Here is a 23,082-nt window from a genome sequence, read left to right on the forward strand (position 1 = left end):
TTTTTCTCTTTTGAGATTGAGTCTCGTTGTGTCACCCAGGCTGGAGTGCAGTGGTGTGATCTCAGTTCACTGCAAACTCTGCCTCATGGATTCGAGCAATTCTCCTGCCTCAGCCTCCCAAGTAGCTTGGATTACAGGCATGTGCCACCACACCCAGCTAATTTTTGTATTTTTAGTAGAGACAGGGTTTCACCATGTTAGCCAGGCTGGTCTTGAACTCCTGATCTCAGGTGATCCATTCAGGTCAGCCTCCCAATCTTGGAGTTATTTCTAAACAGCACTTGTCTCTAATCCTAATGGAACAGATGTATATGATGATCGGTACTTAATAATTTTTTTTCGTGTGGTAAATTTCAAAGCACGGAACGACACAGAGCGGAACATCACATTCAGCACAAAAATAGCGCGTTTCTTTCCGGATCTTTTTGCCATCCTTGTCGTATTGGGAGCAGCAAATTTTGCAGCGACCAGTTGGATTCTGTTTCCCTGACGTTGGTGGTATGCTCTTGGGGAAGTGTCTTCCAGACAGACGAAGAGGTGTGACATCATCAGAGCACGGACGACCTCGAAGATGTTGCTGCCCTGGCTTGTGATGCTTTTCCAGCATTCTTTCAATCAATGCCAGTCTGAAGTTTATATGGCTCATAGCGTGCTCAGGATTGTCCTTCTTGAAGAGGATGTAGGAGTTCAGCACTGTAATGTGTAGAAGGTGGTGAAAGAATTTCTTATACCAAACCTTGTGTCTTTTGCGCTCAGATGGGTAAGAAGTAAGCATCTGATCAGCCGAGTCCACCGCTCCCATATTCTCGTTATAATCCACAATGACACGTGGCTTTTTAGTTTTCTTTCCATTTCTGTTGTTTACTTCAATCACAGTATCGTTGTGGAATGTTGACAACATTGTCACCTCCTTCCCGTCACACCATTTCAGTGCCATCAGTTCACCACAGAATCTGGCTACAGTCGTCCCCTTTGCAATCCTTTTTTTCAGATCATTTGGAATCTGTTTTCTGTTCAGACGAGCTGTCCCAACTGCATCAGTCCTATTTTGATGTAATTCTCTGAAAAGCATGGGAGATATATTAAAGTTATCGAGGAAGACACAATACCCTTGGCCAAGAAGGTCATTGACCAAGGTAAGAACAATGCGCGATGATTTCAGGCCATCGGCTGAATCTTTCAAATTCATACCAGGCCCTGTGTGAACAAGCGCATTCCACACGTAACCAGATTGACTTTCACAAAGTACATACAGCTTCAGACCAAATCGTACTCGTTTTGTCGGGACGTACTGCTTCATAGCTAACGGCCCCTTGAACAGCATCAGTGATTCATCAACTGCAATGTTTCTGTTTGGAGTATATACAGTTGAAAATTTATTTACAAGAAAGTCGAACACAGGTTTGATCTTCTGCAATGAAATGTGGGCCTTTGATTGACCAGCAGATATAGAAGAATTGTTGACAAAATGCAGGCACCGAAACAAAAGTAAAAATCTTTCACCAGTCATAATCTGCCTGAGATAAGGTGTATCCAAAAGAGGCCTCGTGGACCAAAACATCTCCAGCTCAGGTTTCTGCACAATACCTTGCAGTAACATTACTGCAAAAAAGACTCTGAGCTCGTCATTGTCAGTGTCTTTCCATTTATCCATTCGCGAAAATCCTTTCGGACCCGGTGGCTTTGAAGCCAACAAGGCAGCTTGGGCATTTGTTTCTCTAGTAATTTTTGAAACTAATTCCTCAGTAAAGAACAGTTCAAAATACTGCAATGGGTCAGTGATATCACTGACATCGACTTTTCTGCCAGGTGTGCCGGTAAAGTCATACCTTTGACGTGGAATCATAGCACGAGCTGACCATTTCATGGAGCGCCCTGAGTCAGATGATGTAGGGCTCTTTCCATCAGATTCTAAATGGGACAGAGGCCTGATCTTACCGTCTTCTAAAGCACTATCCGAAAAAGTATCGGAATCGTCTATTTCCGAAAAATCAGATTCATCAAATGAATCTTCGGCCAGCAACTGTTCGAGACCGGTATTACCATCACGCATAGGAATGCTACGTTTTCTAGGATTTGACATTTCGGCGATCGAGAATTACTGTATTTTGTAAGTGGAAATACCACTACTAAAAACAAAATGATACAAACAGAATGATGTCTTTTGTTTCAAAAGTCAATATACCAGAACCATGCGAAAATAACAGAAGCGAGACATTTCGTGGCAAACTTTGGGAGTAAGGTTGGGACTGTAATCCACGAGTTATCTCGCGGTAAACGCTGCAGTCGCCGGCACAGCAGCGCGTAATCAAGGGGCTAAGGAGAAATGGGTTAAACGCACACAGAAGCCTTTCATCTCATACGTCTTGGGGAGTCTCTAGAAGTTTTTTGAAAGGTCTTTTCTGGATGGTGTTTCTCCCGAAGCCAGTCTCGTCATCTTTTACTCCCGTGAGGTCCTTGGCCTCCGTGGCTGCCACAGCAACACACACTTGACTTTCACCTCTTGGGCACTTGACACACACACTGTGCGTCGCCTTCCAATCCAGAGTGCCGGGAGTTTAGGGCAGTACTTCCGCCTTACTTCCGCCTCGCTAGTCGATCGGCCATGATTTCTTCCCTCTGGTTGGATCCCACAGCTTCTGACAGAAACGGGCGCCCAGTGATGACAACATCAAGCCGCCGGCGGCGGCGGTGGCGGCCGGGAGACTGGGAGGGCTTCCGGGGCTGCCGGCCTGAGTGTAGAGCTGCTGTCATGGCGGCCGCTCTGTGGGGCTTCTTTCCCGTCCTGCTGCTGCTGCTATCAGGGGATGTCCAGAGCTCGGAGGTGCCCGGGGCTGCTGCCGAGGGATCGGGAGGGAGTGGGGTCGGCATAGGAGATCGCTTCAAGATTGAGGGGCGTGCAGTTGTTCCAGGGGTGAAACCTCAGGACTGGATCTCGGCGGCCCGAGTGCTCGTAGACGGAGAAGAGCACGTCGGTTTCCTTAAGTGAGCATCCGGAGGGCAGCGGGAAAAAGGCTGGGATGGAGGCCGGACAGGGACCCTATCAGGAGAGTTAAGTGTCAGGACAGGACAACGTCGCTGTCTCAGACTGAAGGGGAGGGTGCCGCTAACGGTCTATGCCGGGAGACCTTGGGAGACAGTCGGATGCTTTCCCTTTCCCGGTCCTGTACCTCTGGAATGAGCATAGCAGGCGCTCACCCCCTGCCATGGTCAGAGCATGGAGTCAGTTATTTTCAACCTTGTTTTGGCTCCATGTGGGGACGATCATTCCTGGGCCCTGGGGACAAGTGGACCTTATTAGTCTCTTGTTGGATTCTTTCTTTTATATCTCATCTGGTTTCCCGAGAACCTAGTCGTTTCTTGCATTCACTTCAGTCTTTTGGTAGCTTGATATTATGTAGAAAGATGCGACACAGGTGGGAATTCTCAAAACCCAAAGGGCTTCTAGTGACGACATAGACTGGGAGGCTAATGTTACTGCTTCTAAAATTAACAGGCCCTGAAATCCCTAATCAAAGCACTTTTTTTTGTTTGTTTGTTTTGGCTTGGGGGTGCGATTGTTGTTCTTTTTTACACTTGAATTCATCGAGGGATTTGCTATATATCACACTTGTCATTTATGTGAGACTAGGGTTTCTCTACATTGCTTTCTTCTGTCCTTTCGTGCTATTAGTGGAAGTGGGATTTCTGTCTATATTAAAAGACAGGACGAATTTGTTAGCACTAGTTTTGCAGCAGCCTGCTTTCGAAATGTCTAGGCACACCTACGTTGTTTTAAATCTTTCCACCCTTACTTGGTAGGTGAAACTGTAAACTGAAAGAAAATAATTAGGAAGTGTTTCCTTTGGTGGGTTTGTACACCAGCAAATGGTATCTGAACATCAGACAACTTAAATGTGGACATTTAAATCCACATCTGATTTACATATTTGTTCAGATCATCTAAGTGCCCTTGAGTGGTAATTCCAACCTCAGATTAATACATAGTGACAAATTTACAACCAGTATTTTACTGCCATCTGTCATTAAGAATCTGGCATTAGGACATTCTTTAGAGTTTACCCTAATTAATGATGTTTTAATGATACAGTTCTTATAAAACTTTAGGAATGAGCCTTAATTGACCATTTGGCCACTCTTCTGCTGTATACAGTTCTTTTAAAAAGCAGAGCTTTTAGAAAGCTACAGAGCAAAACCCTGTCTCTGAGGAAAAAAAGAAAAGTTGATGGAGAATTAATGTGAGGAGTTTATGGTGATAATCTTATTGGAAAAGGGGTAGGTAATTTGTATTGCAGCTGTTTGAAAATAGTATATTAGAAACAAAGTAGGGAAGCAACCCTTAATGTTTCATTGTATCTTTTTTCTTTGGAGACAAGGTCTTGTTCCATCATTCAACCTGGAGTGCAGTGGTGATATGATAGTTCATGGCAGCCTCAAACTTCTGTACTCAAGCGATCCTCCTGTCTGAGCCTCCTGAGTAGCTAGGACTACAGGCGGACGCCACCATGTCCAGCTAATTTGTTAATTTTTTTTGTAGAGACAGGGTCTTGCTGTGTTGCCCAGTGTGGTCTCAAACTCCTGGCCTCAAGTGATACTTCTGCCTCAGCCTGTCACATAGGGGATTACAGGCGTGAGCCATGGTGCCTGCCATTTTTCCGGCTTCATTTGGAATCATATGACTTATGTTTTTACTAGTAAAATGTAATATATAGTAGTTTGTAACCTGCCTTTTTCACTTAATGTTCTTGAACACCTTTTGATACCATTTCATGTTCTTTCATTTGTATGTAGAAAGGTTGGTGGAGAATTGCCAGGCACGGTGGCTCACACCTGTAATCTTAGCACTTTGGGAGGCTGAGGTGGGAGGATTGCTTGAGCCCAGGAGTTTCAGACCAGCTGGGGCAACATAGTGGGGCACCATCTCTACAAAAAATAAATAATTAGCCAGGAGTGGTGGTGTGCACCTATAGTCCAAGCTACTCGGGAAGCTGAGGTGAGGGGATTGCTTGAGCTGAGGCAGTTGAGGCTGTAGTGAACTGTGATCATGCCATTGCACTCCAGCCTGGGCCACAAAGCAAAACCCTGTCTCTCAGGAAAAAAAGAGAGGTTGATGGAGAATTAATATGAGGAGTTTATGGTGATAATCTTATTGGAAAAGGGGTAGATAATTTGTATTGTAGCTGTTTTGCATGACTAGCACAGAGCTTTGACTTACATTTATGCTTATTGGAGGTGGCTTAGGACTTGGTTAATGGAGGTAAAGGGAATTGGGCCTGAAAATTCCTGATGCCATTTCTTGCTATCATCACAATATATATAAGCCATAGTTTATTTAACCAGTCCTCTGTTTTTGGACAGGTAGTTTTCAGGGTTTTTTTTTTTTTTTTAACATAGTAATATTATATTCTATACTTTTTTGAACTTTTTATTGTAGAAATTTTCAGACATGCATAAAATAGAATGGCATTCTACTGTTTTGTTTCATGTCTTTTGTGTACCTTCATTAATTTTTTTCTGAAATATTTTTAAATGGTTCTAAGCATAATATGATTTTACTTGTAAAAGCATTATTACGTATCTCCAAAAAATAAGGACTTAAACAAAAACCACATTACCATTATTGATTCAACAAAATAATCATGCTTTAATATCATCTAATAGTCCCATATTTATGTTTCCTCAGTTACCTCAAAAATGTTTTTTATATAATTGTTCTTTCAAATCAGGATCCAACAAGGCCTACCTACATTTTGTAGAGTACATTTTTAAGGACAAATTTAAATTTTTGTTTTTTTTTGAGGCAGAGTCTTGCTCTGTCACCCAGGCTGGAGTGCAGTGGCACGATCTCGGCTCGCTGCAAGCTCTGCCTCCCAGGTTCATGGCATTCTCCTGCTTCAGCCTCCCGAGTAGCTGGGACTACAGGTGCCCACCATCATGCCTGGCTAATTTTTTGTATTTTTAGTAGAGACGGAGTTTCAACGTGTTAGCCAGGATGGTCTCGATCTTCTGACCTTGTGATCCGCCCACCTCGGCCTCCCAAAGTGCTGGGATTACAGGCGTGAGCCACTGCGCTTGGTCACAAATGTTAAATTTTGTACTGCAAACTTTATATTATTTTTCTTAAGTAAAATGTTTACCTTAGGATGATAAATATATTTGCTTTTTTAAAAATTATTTCTGATATTATTTGTGTTCCACCATCATCAGTTTGTTTTTTTCTGGATCTAAAAAAATGTTTTAAAATTGGTTGAGTCAGGGCTGGGTGTGGTCAGGAACTCCAGAGGTCAGGAGTTCAAGATCAGCCTGGCCAACGTGGTAAAACCCTGTCTCTACTAAAAATACAAAAAAAAAAAAATCAGCCAGGTGTAGTGGCCGTAGTCTGTAATCCCAGCTACTAGGGAGACTGAGGCAGGAGAATACTTAAACCCGAGAGGTAGAGGTTGCAGTGAGCAGAGATCACCCCACTGCACTCCATCCCGGGTGACAGAGCAAGACTCTGTCTCAAAAAGAAAGAGAGAGAGAGAGAGAGAGAGAGAGAGAGGAGAGAGAGAGAGAGAAGGGAGGGAAGGAGAAAGGAAGGAAGTAGAAAGGAAAAGGAAAGGAAAGGAAAGAAAGGAAGAAAGAAATTAGTTCAGTCAGGGTCCCATTAAGAAATAGAAGATGCACTCAAATTAGAGTAATTCAAGGAGAATTTAATGAAGGGACCAAACAGTGTAGTAATGGTATGGGGAAACAACCAGACTCTGCAGTACCCTGGAGCTTACAACCTCAAGGTTATTATCACCATCTCTAATCCTGAAGGAAGAGGGGAGTAGAGGTTACTAGAACCTTGAAGGGAAGAAGGCCTGCATTGAAAGACACAAGCCGGCCGGGCGCGGTGGCTCAAGCCTGTAATCCCAGCACTTTGGGAGGCCGAGACGGGCGGATCACGAGGTCAGGAGATCGAGACCATCCTGGCTAATACGGTGAAACCCTGTCTCTACTTAAAAATACAAAAAACTAGCCGGGCGACGAGGCGGGCGCCTGCAGTCCCAGCTACTCGGGAGGCTGAGGCAGGAGAATGGCGTAAACCCGGGAGGCGGAGCTTGCAGTGAGCTGAGATCCGGCCACTGCACTCCAGCCTGGGTGGCAGAGCAAGACTCCGTCTCAAAAAAAAAAAAAAAAAAAAAAGAAAGACACAAGCCAGTCCCTTGACACAGCCAGTCAGAGGTGGCCTGTCAGTGAGAGAGCTGGGGGGAAATATACTAAGCTCATTTTCTTTCCTTCCTCCAGTCTGCAAAGAGGAGAAAGGCAGAGAGTGGATCTAAAGGGCAAATGGAAGATGTCCAGCCCAGGCAAAAGTTAACTTGTTTACATTTCAATTCCGGCTTAGTTTAGTGTGTGCTTTGGAGTAACACTTTTTCATCTTACTTTTTTTTTTTTTGAGATGGAGTCTCTATCTGTCACCCAGGCTGGAGTGCAGTGGCTCAATCTTGACTCACTGCAACTTCGCCTCCCAGGTTCAAGTGATTCTCCTGCCCAGACTCCCAAGTAGCTGGACTACAGGCGCATGCCACCACACCCGGCTAATTTTTGTATTTTTAGTAGAGATGAGGTTTCACCGTATTAGGCAGGATGGTCTCGTCATCTTACTTTTTAGTACCTATTGTGGATATCATCAGTATTAGTTATTCCTTTAACTATGAAAGAGCCTATGAAGATTTAAGAAGCATTATTTTAATATATTATTATAATATTTGGAATTCTCTGATACAGTTGATCATTTTAGAACCATTTGTTTTCCTGAAACAAACTTTTTTCTCAAAATAGTAGTTTCTCATTTTTCAAACAAATTAATTTTGATCTGTGAAATGAAATTACCAGCTCTTGATAGAATGGTTTTCTAAGTCTAGGAAGTTTAGAAGACATCAGTAAGGAAAAGATGGATGTTTTTAACTACATAAACATTTTAAGCTTCTAGTAACCAAAGTAAATGGGAATTATTTATAGCAAATAGAACAAATGGTACTTAAATACCTTTTACTATTTGTTAAAAAGAACAGAAAACCAAAAATTGCAGATTAAAACTAGAACAAAATGCCTTTTTTTTTTTTTGGAGACAGAGTTTCTGCTCTGGTTGCCCAGGCTGGATGGCTCACTGCAACCTCTGCCTCCCAGATTAAAGTGATTCTCCTGCCTCAGCCTCCCAAGTAGCTAGGATTACAGGCATGCGCCACCTACACCTGGCTAATTTTGTATTTTTAGTAGAGACGGAGTTTCTCTATGTTGGTCAGGCTGGTCTCTAACTCCTGACCTTAGTGATCCGTCCGCCTCCACCTTCCAAAGTGCTGGGATTACAAGTGTGAGCCGCCGCACCCGGCCTGCCATTTTTAATAGTAGGAAATTGTCTGTCAGGCGCGGTGGCTCAAGCCTGTAATCCCAGCACTTTGGGAGGCCGAGGCGGGCGGATCACGAGGTGAGGAGATCGAGACCATCCTGGCTAACACGGTGAAACCCCGTCTCTACTAAAAATACAAAAAACTAGCCGGGCGCGGTGGCGGCGCCTGTAGTCCCAGCTGCTCTGGAGGCTGAGGCAGGAGAATGGCGGGAACCCGGGAGGCGGAGCTTGCAGTGAGCTGAGATCGCACCACTGCACTCCAGCCTGGGTGACAGAGTGAGATTCCGTCTCAAAAAAAAAAAAAGAAAGAAAGAAATTGTTGGGGGTGATTGGCAAAATTGGAACCGTAATATTGTAATAATAATGTATATTCAATGAAGACATGGCTTTAGAATGGGAATCGTGTGTCTGTCACCTGTCATCTCTACCCATAGAAGGAAAATAATTACTTTCTATGTCAGGCTTCTCTGCTACCCTGGAGTGGTCTTGGGTATTTTCAGAACCTGTTCAGTGTAATTACAGAAACTGAAGGCCGGGCACGGTGGCTCACGTCTGTAATCCCAGCCCTTTGGGAGGCTGAGGCGGGTGGATCACCCGAGGTCAGGAGTTGGAGACCAGCCTGGCCAACATGGCGAAACCCCCTCTCTACTAAAAATACGAAACTTAGCCGGGCATGATGGGACATGCCCGTAATCCCAGCTACTCGGGAGGCTGAGGCAGGAGAATCACTTGAACCCAGGAGGGTGGAGGTTGCAGTGAGCTGAGATCATGCCATTGCACTCTACCCTGAGTGTCACATAGAGATTCTGTCTCAAAAGAAAAAAGAAAAGAAACTGAAGCATAGGACAAATTTTGCCAAGGTTTTGTTTGTTTGCCAGTTGCTTTTAATGTCATTTTTCAGGAGAGTTGATTTGGGAATTAGCGAATAAGAGAAGACTAAGCTGTTTTTCTAAACGTGATTTTCATTTTTCCAGGACAGATGGGAGTTTTGTGGTTCATGATATACCTTCTGGATCTTACGTAGTGGAAGTTGTATCTCCAGCTTACAGATTTGATCCCGTTCGAGTGGATATCACTTCGAAAGGAAAAATGAGGTGAGGGCACCTGATTTAATTTTTGCCAAAAGCGAGGCTACTGAATACCTTAGCAATATATTCCTTTTAGAATTAGTAGTTTAGATGGAAAATTCTTTTTATTTAAACTACCGCTTTTCCTTAAAACATTTAAAATATCCTTATGTTTATTTAATCTGAACATTGAAAAAATTGTAAAGTTGAGCTTCTTGCTCAGGCTTAAAATTTATTTTAAAGCTCCTAATATGATTACTTAAACAAAAGGTAAGATTACTTACTATGGGAGCTAAAGCGCTATGAAAGTTATAGTTGAAATATGATTATTAAGTTGGAAATAATCTAACTTTTCTAAATTAGAAATACTATTCATCACCTGTTTTTCGCTGGGATATTTTGATAATACCTCTTATTACCTATTTGATACTTCATTGATCTAGAAATTTCTGTAGTCCTTTCTCTATGGAATCTTTTGTGTTCAATGGAAATGTAGTATTTCTGCGGAAAACAATGGAGGTGAAAAGAACTATAGTCTAATTTAGACTGCAAGTGTGAAATAGCAAAACCTATTTGAAGTTGAAACATTTGTGTAGATCCCTGTAGTCTTCAGAGTCAGCTTCCCATTATAATAGAACAAATTTCTTTATTTATTTTGTCTCATGGCAGTAGTGTCCTCTTTGGTTAAATCTGACCAGGAAATATATGAAGCAACTTTTAAGTGGTAATGTCTCTTCTTTAAGCTATCAAATATGACTCGATGTTGCAGTAATAAAGCACAGGTAATGCAAAGGCAAAAACCATTTCTGGAGGTGGAGGACTAATAAATAATTTTACTGCTGATCTTTTTGGTGTCTGCCCAGCATATTTAGACTGATTTGTAGAGACTCAAAATTGAGCTGACGCATGTTCAGTTAGCACCATAGTATTTACATCTGAATTAGTGTTGATTCCTAACATTTTTTCTTCTTTCTTTGCTTTATTTTACATTGAAAGTTTTCAAAATGTAATATGTAAATGTGCCATAATTCAAATAGAATGAGTCACATACGGGGCTGTCCCATCTTTTACCTTAGGTGCATGTTAGTCCATTGATGGACTTGCCATCATTTATATAACCAGCTGCTATTGATAGACAAGTTGTGATTTCTTTTTCTTCCTTTAGCATGTATACTAAACAGAGACAGTTATCAAGAGAATATTCTTTTTTTTTTTTTTTTTTTGAGACAAAGTCTTGCTCTGTTGCCCAGGCTAGAGTGCAGTGGCACAATCTTGGCTCACTGCAACCTCTGCTTCCCAGGTTCAAGGGATCTCATACCTCAGCCTCCCAAATAGTTGGGATTACAGCTGCACGCCACCATGCCCGTCTGATTTTTTTTTTTTTTGAGACGGAGTCTCGCTCTGTCACCCAGGCAGGAATGCAGTGGCATGATCTTGGCTCACTGCAACCTCCACCTCCTGGTTCAAGTGATTCTTCTGCCTCAGCCTACTAAGTAGCTGGGACTACAGGCGCCTACCACCACACCCAGCTCATTTTTGTATTTTTAGTAGAGAAGGGATTTCACCATATTGGCCAGGCTGGTCTCCAACTCCTGACGTTGTGATCCACCCGCCTCGGCCTCCCAAAGTGCTGGGATTACAGGTGTGAGGCACCGCGCCTGGCCTGATTTTTGTATTTTTAGTAGAGATGGGGTTTTGCCATGTTGGCCAGGCTGTTCTCAAACTCCTGACCTCAAGTGATCTGCCCACCTTGGCCTCCCAAAGTGCTGGGATTACAGGTGTGAGCCACTGTGCCTGTCCAAGAGAATATTCTTGATATTATCAGTAAAGTAATACTGTAATGCCACTAATAAGTATATTCTTAAAAACAAATTACTTTTCCCCCCTACTTTTTAGAGAGACAAGGTCTTGCTATGTTGCCTAAGTTGGAGTGTAGTGGTTATTCTCAGGTGCAATCACATAGCCCACTACAACCTCACACTGACCTTTAGCGATCTTCCCACCTCAGCCTCCTAAGTAGCTGGGATTACAGGCACACATCGTATCCAGCTTCTTCCTTATTTTTGAAGTTAAATTATTGTCTTAGAGTTTTTTTGGTCCAAATTCTGATGACATTTCTTGCTTTTGGCCATTTGGGGTAAGGGCAAAGCTTCAGTTAGAAGGTAGTACCTTGCATATATGTTTATAAATATATTTTGATGGAATAGATTGTTTTGAAGTAGATGAATTTTTTAAAGTATTGACTTTCTCATGTCTTTTTGGAAACATGAAGATTTTAAAAAATGTATATATAGGCCAGGTGTGGTGGCTCATGCCTATAATCCCAGCACTGTGGGAGGCTGAGGCAGTTATATCACTTGAGCCCAGGAGTTTGAGACCAGCCTGGGCAGCATAGTGAAGACCTTGTCTCTACCAAAAAAAAAGGTTAAAAACTTAGCTGGACATGGTGGCACATGCTTGTGATCCCAGCTACCTAGTAGGCTGAGGTAGGAGAATCGCTTGAGCCTGGGAGGTTGAGGCTGCAGCAGTGAGCCATGACTGTACCACTGCACTCCAGCCTGGGCAACAGAGCAAGATCCTGTCTCAAAAAAAAAAATATATATATATATACACACACACACACACACACACATATGTATATGTAAAATTCTTTTATGTTAAATCTATTCCTTAAAGGACTTATTCATGACTTTTTGTATATTTTGGAATTGTAAGCTTGGAAATAGGGGGGTACGTGGATCACAGTATATGTTATATATACTGCTTTAAACATTTTTTTTTTTTTTTTTTTTTGAGACGGAGTCTCGCTCTGTCGCCCAGGCTGGAGTGCAGTGGCCGGATCTCAGCTCACTGCAAGCTCTGCCTCCCGGGTTCACGCCATTCTCCTGCCTCAGCCTCCCGAGTAGCTGGGACTACAGGCGCCCGCCACCTCGCCCGGCTAGTTTTTTGTATTTTTTAGTAGAGACGGGGTTTCACAGTGTTAGCCAGGATGGTCTCGATCTCCTGACCTCGTGATCCGCCCGTCTCAGCCTCCCAAAGTGCTGGGATTACAGGCTTGAGCCACCGCACCCGGCCAATTTTGTATTTTTAATAGAGGCAGGGTCTCACCATGTTGGCCAGGATGATTTTGATCTCTCGATATTGTGATCCGCCTGCTTCGGCCTCCCAAAGTGCTGGGGTTACAGGTGTGAACCACGGTGCCTGGCCCTCAACTTAGAATTTTTTGACTTTACTATGGTGCGAAAGCGATACACAGTAGAAACCATACTTTTAAGTACCCATAACAACCATTCTGTTTTTATGTTTAGGTCAGAATTTAGTAAGTTACATGAATTCAATAAGTTTCTTATTATACAATGAGCTTTGTGTTAGGTGATTTTGCCACCTGTTGGCTAATGTAAGTATTCTGACCACTTTTAAGGTAGAAAAAATTGTAAAGTTGAGCTTTTTGCTCAGGCTTAAAATTTATTTTAAAGCTCCTAATATGATTACATAAAGATGTACTGTGATGACTCAGAGGCTGATGCAGGAGAATGGCTTGAACCCGGGAGGCAAAGGTTGCAGTGAGTTGAGATTGCGCCACTGCACTCCAGCCTGGGCTACAGAGTGATATTTCATCTCAAAAAAATAAAAATAAAACATAATTGGGGGTGGGACAGAGTAGAGAACAAAGTGGGATTCATATAAGATCCTAATTCTTTTTTATTTTTATTTTTTTGTGATGGAGTCTCACTCTGTCACCCAGACTGGAATGCAGTGGCGTACCCTCAGCTTGCTACGATCTCTATTTCCTGGGTTCAAGTGTTTCTCCTGCCTCAGCCTCCCAAGTAGCTGGGATTACAGGCACATGCCACCAAGCCTGGCTAATTTTTGTATTTTCAGTGGAGACAGGGTTTCACCATGTTGGCCAGGCTGGTCTCAAACTCCTGACCTCAAATGATCCACCTACCTCGGCCTCCCAAAGTGCTGAGATTATAGACATTAGCTACTGTGCCCAGCCTTGACCAATATTTTATAAGCATGCAACATGAATGATAAATTAGTTTTGAATATATGTGGGATTTTCACTTCTGACATTTTGGCAGAGTAATGCTGGATAAAAATATGACAAACATTTTCTTTTATTAATAAATGCTTAGGTCCCTCCAAAACAAAGGAAATCCCTAGGGGATAAACTATAAACCACGTCACCATCTGGAGATTTTGATATTCTCTAACCCAGAAGGCTTAGATTTAATTAGCAGTGTGCAGGGAGGAGGCAAACCATGGGCTTGCTTGGAGTCAGAATTAGATCTAAAATTTGGTCCTCCCTTTGACCTTTGGTACTAAAATGCAGAAGGCCCTGGATTTTCGGAGGTAAAAGTCTGACCCTGGCCTTTGGGGGAAAAAGTCTCGCCTGAAAACTGATAGTTATGCTCCTATACTCATTACAATTTGGGGTATGAATTTATTACTTTCTGCATAATCCAGGAACTTCCAAGCTGAGCAGTGAACAAAATAGTTTCTGGTTATAATTCCCAAATTCCTGGCAGAAACAAATGCATAATCTCTCTGCAAGGAGATACCCTTTGTATCTTTTTACTTAAATAAAGGTAAATTAAGTCTACTAAACTTACAAAGAACCCAAGAAAACAGTCTACATTGAGTCAGCAAATAATTCAGACCTCCAAGAACTTTAAATAGTAGAATTATTAGATATAGACTGTAAAATAATTTAACATGTATTTAAAGTACTTAAGGAAATAAAAGACTTCCATAGAAATGATATACCAAAATAGGCTATAGATATTTGAAAAAAGAATAAAATAGAACTTGTACAATGAATATAGGCATTGAAATGTACAACTAAATGGATGCATTAAGAAACTGAGCAAAAGTTAGAAGAAGTGGGAGATAGATCAGAAAAGAAATTTCCCGGAATTCAACACAGCAGTGACAGTGAAATAGAAGAGGCAGTTTTCAAAAAGTAAAATGAATCATATGTAAACATGGATGAGAATTTTGATTAAAATTAGTGCATTTTTGGTGAAAAATGTAGTGTTACCTATAGCACTATTGCAGTGCTTTCTTGCATTATAAAATTTTCTGGCAATATAGCCTTAAAAATTGGTTACATCCAATAGTGCATTTCTTAGACCATCAAAAAAATAAAATCCAGTATTTTTGTATCATATAATGAAGTAAACTCATTACTAAATATAATGAAATAACTTTAGCACCAGAAGGATTCTAAAATAATTTTTGACATAAATAGAAGTTAGCGAACTCATTTAATCCCACAGGCCTAGGTAATGACAGAGCTACAGCTAGAAGATTCCAAGTCTAGCATTTTTTTCTCTGTGTTTTGCTGCATATTTTAGACATGTAGATTTTCAAGATCAAAAGTTTAGATTTTAAAGCATTTTGGAAAAAGCTGAAGGTGTGTATAAGGCATTGCTAATATAATATAAGCAGTTCTTTTAACCAGTAATGTTTTTAATGGAATTACTCTTGCTTTCCCCATGTTGCTTTATCAGAGCAAGATATGTGAATTACATCAAAACATCAGAGGTTGTCAGACTGCCCTATCCTCTCCAAATGAAATCTTCAGGTCCACCTTCTTACTTTATTAAAAGGGAATCGTGGGGCTGGACAGACTTTCTAATGAACCCGATGGTATGTATCAGGCTAAAATAAAGCACTTTACTAATACCTAATTTGCTTCTAGGCAGTGGCAACTTCAAACTCCTGTGAGATAGAAAGCTGAGGTCAGATTGGTGGAAGAAAGGATAATTGTGAGTAGTCTGCAGATTTCAGCAGAACAGTGGCTTTGGGAATACGTAATGAAGAAAATATAATGAGAATTGCACTGTAGATTTGATTATTGAAATGTGTAATAGAAATTGAATAAATGCTTATGATAACATTTTACGTTTCAAATAGAATAAGAATATTCAGTAAGTCAGTCATACCTGGAGCTGTCTCATTCTTCATATTATCTGCATATTTTTTGTTTTTGTTTTTCTTTTTTGACTTTTTTTAGATGGAGTTTTGCTCTTGTTGCCCAGGCTAGAGTGCAATGGAGCGATCTCGGCTCACTGCAACCTCTGCCTCCTGGGTTCAAGCAATTCTCCTGCCTCAGCCTCCTGAGTATCTGGGAGGCATGTGCCACTATGCCCAGCTAATTTTGTATTTTTAGTAGAGATGGAGTTTCTCCATCTTGGCCAGGCTGGTCTTGATCTCCTGACCTCAGATGATCTGCCCGCCTCGGCCTCCTAAAGTGCTGGGATTACAGGCATGAGCCACTGCGCCTGACCATACTACCTGCATATTATTGGTCCATTGATGAATGTGCCATCATTTATTAACCAGCCCCTATTGATAGCACAAGTAAGGATTTCTTTCTCTTTTTTTTAACATGTGTAGTGAAGAGAAAAGTTATTCTATAGTAATTAAGTAGTTGGCATGTGAAACCGATGTTATGATACTCACTAATAATGAAACACTAATAGCATGCATTCTTTAAACATTTGTTTTTGTTTTTAATTATTGTAGGTACCTAATGTACATTTATGAGGCACATGTGATATGTCGATACAGGCATATGATGTATATTAATCACATCAGGGTAATTGGGTTATCCCTTATCTTAAGCATTTATCATGTTTTTGTAAATGTTAGGAGCATACCAATTCCACTCTTTGACTGTTATTTTAAAATATGCAATAAATCATTGTTGACTGTCATCAAGAAAGCAGTTTTTAGAAACAAATCGGCCTTTTCTTTTGCTGTTTTAAAAATTGAATTGCTGTCTTAGAATTTACCTAAGTAGGCCAGGCGTGGTGGCTCATACCTGTAATCCTAGCACTTTGGGAGGCTGGGGTGGGCGGATCACGAGGTCAGGAGTTCGAGACCAGCCTGGCTAACATGGTGAAACCTTGTCTCTACCAAAAATATAAAAAGTTAGCCAGATGTGGTGGTGAGCACCTGTAATCCCAGCTACTCAGGAGGCTGAGACAGGAGAATTGCTTGAACCAGGGAGGGTGGAGGTTGCAGTGAGCTGAGATTGTGCCACCATACTCCAGCCTGGGGAACAGAGTGAGACTGTGTCTCAAAAAATAAAAATAAAAGAATTCATCTAAGTTTTGTTCATATTCCTTGCTGATAGCTGTTTAGATCACACATGATCTATATTCAGAGGCTGTATATCCCCTAGAGGAATAAATTAGTACCTAGGATCTGTTGTCAGAGATGAAGAGGCAGGAGGCAGACTGGATGGAAGAAGTCAGCAGTGAAACTCCAGAGCTTATTCATCTTCCGTGTTCTCATTTCTGAAATTCTGTGGAAGTGTATCTAGCACTCCAGTGCGTGATGCTTCTAGGTCATTTTCCAAAACTGGTCCGCTAAAGTAGGTCAGTTTTCCAAGAACTACAGTCATCTGAAAAGAGCAGTTAGCTTGCCATTGGATCACCAATCCCATTGCCAGACTATACATTAAAAAAAGCAGATAGATAGTTCCATTTGCAAACTATTTGTGTTAAATAACACAGTAAACTCTGCAAAAAGATAGGTGGGTGGCACAGCTATGAAGTGTCTATAAAGTCCAAACATACACACAGCAAACTTTTCCATTCTATAATAGTCCACCATCGTCAGACAGACAGCACCTTGCTGTCATCAGAACCAGTTCAGTAGAATTGAGATGGTTGCTACTAGTGTTATTGTATAGACAACATTTAAATCTTTAATTCACCATTGATTGTTAAGTGCAGTTTTTGTTCTATTAACTGTAAAGTGTGGGAAAAATATTTTCTGTATTTTTTTTTTTCTGCAGGTTATGATGATGGTTCTTCCTTTATTGATATTTGTGCTTCTGCCTAAAGTGGTCAACACAAGTGATCCTGACATGAGACGGGTAAGATGATTGTCCAGCTATGGAATTTTTTTTTTTTTTTTTTAAGAGACAGAGTCTCTGTTGCTCAAGCTGGAGTGCAGTGGCACAGTCAGTTTGAGTGGCCTCATCCTGGGCTCAAGCTATCCACCTGCCTCAGCCTCCCAAAGCGCTGGGATTATAGGTCTGAGACACCATGCCTGGCCCCATCTGTGGATCTTTGAACCATATTGTGATGTTTGCTCTAGCCCATCGTAGCTAGGTGGCTTTGTTTTTCTCAATTTTATTCTAGTTCCCAAGCCAAATTAATCTAGAGGTTGTATTAACACCGTATCATGTTCCTGGCATTTAATTAGTTCCTTCCATTAGACTAGATAAATTGTTAGTTCTGCCTGATTTAAAGGCCTGGATCTCTTTGTGTAGCTAAAACATCTTACTGGATCCTAGCCTCTTTGTGTGCCTTACTTTTTAAATAGCTGAAATGTGTAATAATTCTGGTATACTTAATCTAAATATTTTACAAAATGATTGCTCCTATGATCTGCCTTTACTTTCCACAACTCTCTTCAGAGTACATACTCAGTTTGTGTGTTCAGACACTCAAAAGAAATGCAGACAGACCACGGGGGATGGATAAGTAGAGGAGTGACCTTTGAATTCTGTACCACGAAACCATACTGGTTCAGCAGAGGGAGAGGATTTGCTAAGTAGGATGCTTGCAATTTAGTGCCACCACATTTTCTCTTTGAATATTGGCTGCCATTTGAACTCTTCATTTTTTTCAAAAAAACAATTGTGCATTTTTCCATTCAACCATCAACAAGTATCTTCTGAGTTTCAAGGTTCCCCGTTTTATTTAGTATATTGATGTGTTGACATTTTATTCATTCCTGAGTAAACATTTATTAATCAATTTCTAGGGTCTCGATACTGAGATACAGAAATGAATGATAGGCCATCCCTGTCATCAGTAGGCTCAGTCCAGTTAAATGTAGAAAATAGAATGGATTTATCAAATAGTCTTCTTGCTATCAGGGAGTTTTGTGACTATTTCTTTTCTTTTTTCTTAATAGAAATTTATCTTATTTCTTAAAGAAATAAGGTAAATAAAAATATTTGCTAAGGTAGTAGGTGATTACATTCTGTGGAAGGTAATAAGGTATCTGTTCCAAGCAGGAATGGCAGAAAAATATTCATAGGAAAAGAAAGATTTTTGATATTTCAAAATGTCTTATTGGTAAATGTTTGCATTTTTGTTTCAGTGTTAGACTGAAAGTAATACATCCTATGCATTCCTTGTATATGTTAAGCCAATTAACTGTGACATCAGTAGAAGGAAACATCAGAAGTCACATTTGATTTAAGTTCATTCCAGCCGGGCACAGTGGCGCAGGCCTGTAATCCCAGCACTTTGGGAGGCCAAGGCAGGTGGATCACCTGAGGTCAGGAGTTCGCGACCAGCCTTACTAACATGGTGAAACGCCATCTCTACTAAATACCAAAAAATTAGCTGGGCATGGTGGCACATGCCTGTAATCTGAGCTACTTGGGAGGCTGAGACAGGATAATCGCTTGAAGGTGGGAGGCGGAGGTTGCAGTGAGCCAAGATTGCGCCATTGCACTCCAGCCTGGGCAAGAAGAGCAAAACTCTGTTTTAAAAAAAAAAAAAAAGGCCGGGCGCGGTGGCTCAAGCCTGTAATCCCAGCACTTTGGGAGGCCGAGACGGGTGGATCACGAGGTCAGGAGATCGAGACCATCCTGGCTAACAAGGTGACACCCCGTCTCTACTAAAAAATACAAAAAACTAGCCGGGCGAGGTGGCGGGCGCCTGTAGTCCCAGCTACTCGGGAGGCTGAGGCAGGAGAATGGCGGGAACCCGGGAGCCGGAGCTTGTAGTGAGCTGAGATCCGGCCACTGCACTCCAGCCTGGGCGGCAGAGTGAGACTCCGTCTCAAAAAAAACAAAAAAACAAAAACAAAAACAAACAAACAAACAAAAAAAGTTCATTCCCTGTAAAGTGCTTTGCACATCATAAGCATCGTAAAAAGTTGATTCAAGAGCTTCAGAAGCTCTCTTCCTTGGCACTGCCTGCAGAGGTGGCATCATCTCCTACTTGGCATCGTGGCTGCCCTCAGATCCTTTGTGAAGCCCAAGATCATCAAGAAGAGAGCCAAGAGGTTTATCTGGTACCAGTCAGAACAATATGTCAAAATTAAGCTTAACTGGCAGAAACCTAGAGGCACTGACAACAGTGTTGATAGAAGATTCAAGGGCCAGATCTTGATGCCCAGCATTGGTTATGGGAGCAGCAAAGAAACAAAGTACTTACCAGCAAACTATCACAAGAACAGAAAACCAAACACCGCATGTTCTCACTCATAGGTGGGAACTGAACAACGAGATCACTTGGACTCGGGAAGGGGAACATCACACACCGGGGCCTATCATGGGGAGGAGGGAGGGGGAGGGATTGCATTGGGAGTTACACCTGATGTAAATGATGAGTTGATGCGTGCTGATGAGTTGATGGGTGCAGCACACCAACATGGCACAAGTATACATATGTAACAAACCTGCACGTTGTGTACATGTACCCTAGAACTTAAAGTATAATAATAAAATAAAAATAAAAAATAAAAAAACCAAAGAAACAAAAAAACAAAGTATTACTACCCAGTGGCTTCTGGAAGTTCCTGATCTACAATATAAAGGAACTGGAAGTACTGCTGATCTGCAGCAAATCTTACCGTGCTGAGATTACTCACGGTGTTTCCTCCAAGAACCACAAAGCCATCTGGAAAGAGGAGCCCAGCTGGCCATCAGAGTCACTAGTCCCAATGCCAGGCTGCACAGTGAGGGGAAGGAATCAGTGGCTCATGTGCGTGTTTTATTTGTGTTTAAATAAAACCACAAAAACTGAAGAAAAAAAAATAGAGCTTAAGAATTGAACAGATTCAAAAATAGAGTTGATATGTTTGCAGGGACTCAAGAGCTGTTACTATATACATTTATTTCTTAATTATTGGGGCACGTTAACATATTTGATTTATGTTTACAATATTTCTTTTCCTAGCCTTATTTATAAAAGCACCTTCTCCTTTAAAACTTAGGAATAAATTCTACCTTTGTGGGAAAAGCTCAAGCTAATATCCTGACAGTGTTCAATTTGAAATGAAATCCTAGTGTTATGTTGTGTGACTACAGTCCCAGCTGCCCAGGAAGCTGAGGCAGGAGGATCACCTGAGCACCATCTCTTAAAAAAAAAGAAACGAGGCTGGGCGCGGTGGCTCAAGCCTGTAATCCCAGCACTTTGGGAGGCTGAGACGGGCGGATCACGAGGTCAGGAGATCGAGACCATCCTGGCTAACACGGTGAAACCCCGTCTCTACTAAAAAATACAAAAAACTAGCCGGGCGAGGTGGTGGGCGCCTGTAGTCCCAGCTACTCGGGAGGCTGAGGCAGGAGAATGGCATAAACCCAGGAGGCAGAGCTTGCAGTGAGCTGAGATCCGGCCACTGCACTCCAGCCTGGGCGACAGAGTGAGACTCCGTCTCAAAAAAAAAAAAAAAAGATAGATAATGCAGTACTTGCTATCTTTTTCATGTATGAATGGACTAAAGTCAATTTTAAGTTCACTTTTAGAATGTCACTTAAAATTTAAATGAAGCAGATGTTACATTAATATTATATAACTATCAAACAGTACTTTATAGATTTTTGGCTCAATTAAGGGAGACGACAAATACTCAAAAGTGCCAAGTCCTATCCTGTTTTGCCAATGACTTGTTTGTAACAGTGTGATCCTTGCTTTAGAGTCTAATCGAAGTCACCCAAGCCATACAGCATTCATAGATTTACTACTGAGGCTTATAAATGAACTCGCAGAAATACAGAACTTATTTTCCAAACTTTACTGATACCTTGATATATAGTTAAAAATATTCTGATTATATGCATCTAAAGAAAGCATGAACTTAAAAATGTACTCATTAAAACAATAAGAAAGCACTTTAATCAGAAAACATAAGATAGGAATATAATCAAATATATTCATTGTCAGAAAAAAATGTTCTTTATTAAGATAAGTAGAATCAAACCTTAGGCAATCATTTATTGGACATTTACTAGGAGTCAGAATGTTTAGTGGTATAAAGGAGGTATGGAAAATAGTTACTAATGATGTATAGGTGAAGTACTGTTGTGCGTGATGTTGCATCATTCCCAGAACCAGTACCTTTCACTTGTTCTACTCCTTTACTTTTTCTTTAATAGGAAGTGTTAGGAGTTAAAAGACTCAAAGGATCCTACATATCATTGTGCCTTGTCTTCTTGCAGGAAATGGAGCAGTCAATGAATATGCTGAATTCCAACCATGAATTGCCTGATGTTTCTGAGTTCATGACAAGACTCTTCTCTTCAAAATCATCTGGCAAATCTAGCAGCGGCAGCAGTAAAACAGGCAAAAGTGGGGCTGGCAAAAGGAGGTAGTCAGGCCGTCCAGAGCTGGCATTTGCACAAACACAGCAACACTGGGTGGCATCCAAGTCTTGGAAAACCGTGTGAAACAACTACTGTAAACTTGAGTCATCCCGAACGTTGATCTCTTACAACTGTATATGTTAACTTTTTAGCACATGTTTTGTACTTGGTACATGAGAAAACCCAGCTTTCATCTTTTGTCTGTATGAGGTCAATATTGATGTCACTGAATTAATTACAGTGTCCTATAGATAATGCCATTAATAAATTATATGAACTACTATACATTATGTATATTAAAACATCTTAATCCAGAGATCAAATCATCTTTCTTTTTTTTTTCACTTAATGTTTCTTTTTTTCTGACAATTTTCTTCAATTATCTGAGGCTTGAAATTGACCTTTCCTCTTTAAAAGGGAGTGGTTGTTATTTTTAGACAGCATGCACATGGTTTTTTATGTGGCCACAGCTTTCAAAATTTTCAGTTCTACTGTGCCATTTAATTAATTCCCTGATAATCTGAGATGGAACCATATGTTGCTGATGTAGTTTCAATTTCTTATTATTACAGTTAGTTTCAGAGTATGGACATATGAATCACAATAGATCTTATCAACTTTTTTATTCTGGTTGCCATCTATGATATTCGTTTTACAATTATTGAGTACCAGCTATGTGCTGTGATGCAAGGTAGAATACAGATATGGATAATATCCAAGTGCTCCTTGATAGAACTTACTATGTAGGGAGGGAGGACAAATAATAACAGAGAACGAATGGCCAGGGGAAAGAAGTACAACAGTAGGAGAGCCTTCTAGAGCCTAAGGATGGAGAATCCACCTTAGAGCTCCATGTTGTAATAGAGATATATACCACAGGTAGCTTTTCAATCCCCTCATCTTTCTTATCATAGATTCTCAGAGGTGTTAGAAGAGAAATTACTACTTTCTTTTTTTTTTTTTTTGAGACAGAATTTCACTCTTGTCGCCCAGGCTGGACACGATCTTGGCTCACTGCAACCTCTGCCTCCCGGGTTCAAGCGATTCTCCTGCCTCAGCCTCCCAAGTAGCTGGGATTACAGACATGTGCCACCACGCCCAGCTAATGTATTTTTAATAGAGACAGAGTTTCACCACGTTGGCCAAGCTGGTCTCAGACTCCTGACCTCAGGTGATCCGCCTGCTTTGGCTTCCCAAAGTGCTGGGATTACAGCCGTAAGCCACTGCGCCTGGCCAAATAACTACTTTCCAATCAGGAGTATCTCAAAAGTTTTTTATTTCAATAAGTT

General features: G+C 41.2%; 2 protein-coding genes across 2 annotated transcripts; one reads left to right on the top strand and one right to left on the bottom strand.

Annotated features, from left to right (window-relative positions):
- Positions 1-313: 313 nt before the first annotated feature.
- On the bottom strand, positions 314-2,606 carry PGBD4 (piggyBac transposable element derived 4). Its single transcript, XM_033190685.1, has one exon. It carries the CDS (start codon positions 2,081-2,083, stop codon positions 326-328), a length of 1,758 nt encoding a protein of 585 aa, XP_033046576.1. The 5' UTR covers positions 2,084-2,606; the 3' UTR covers positions 314-325.
- Positions 2,607-2,648: 42 nt separating this feature from the next.
- Positions 2,649-22,116, top strand: EMC7 (ER membrane protein complex subunit 7). Its single transcript, XM_033190686.1, has 5 exons — positions 2,649-2,985; positions 9,352-9,471; positions 14,961-15,099; positions 17,258-17,338; positions 21,650-22,116. Exons 1-5 carry the CDS (start codon positions 2,663-2,665, stop codon positions 21,800-21,802), a joined length of 816 nt encoding a protein of 271 aa, XP_033046577.1. The 5' UTR covers positions 2,649-2,662; the 3' UTR covers positions 21,803-22,116.
- Positions 22,117-23,082: the final 966 nt, after the last annotated feature.

The sequence above is a fragment of the Trachypithecus francoisi genome, unplaced genomic scaffold (genome assembly GCF_009764315.1).
Source record: "Trachypithecus francoisi isolate TF-2019V2 unplaced genomic scaffold, Tfra_2.0 Lachesis_group3, whole genome shotgun sequence".
NCBI lineage: Eukaryota > Metazoa > Chordata > Mammalia > Primates > Cercopithecidae > Trachypithecus > Trachypithecus francoisi.

Excerpts from the sequence above, each read along its gene's own strand:
- PGBD4 (XM_033190685.1), bottom strand. The coding sequence starts at position 2,083 with ATGTCAAATCCTAGAAAACGTAGCATTCCTATGCGTGATGGTAATACC.
- EMC7 (XM_033190686.1), top strand. The coding sequence starts at position 2,663 with ATGACAACATCAAGCCGCCGGCGGCGGCGGTGGCGGCCGGGAGACTGG. Across the intron at positions 2,986-9,351 it reads GAGCACGTCGGTTTCCTTAA|GACAGATGGGAGTTTTGTGG; the intron begins GTGAGCATCCGG and ends TCATTTTTCCAG. Across the intron at positions 9,472-14,960 it reads ACTTCGAAAGGAAAAATGAG|AGCAAGATATGTGAATTACA; the intron begins GTGAGGGCACCT and ends TTGCTTTATCAG.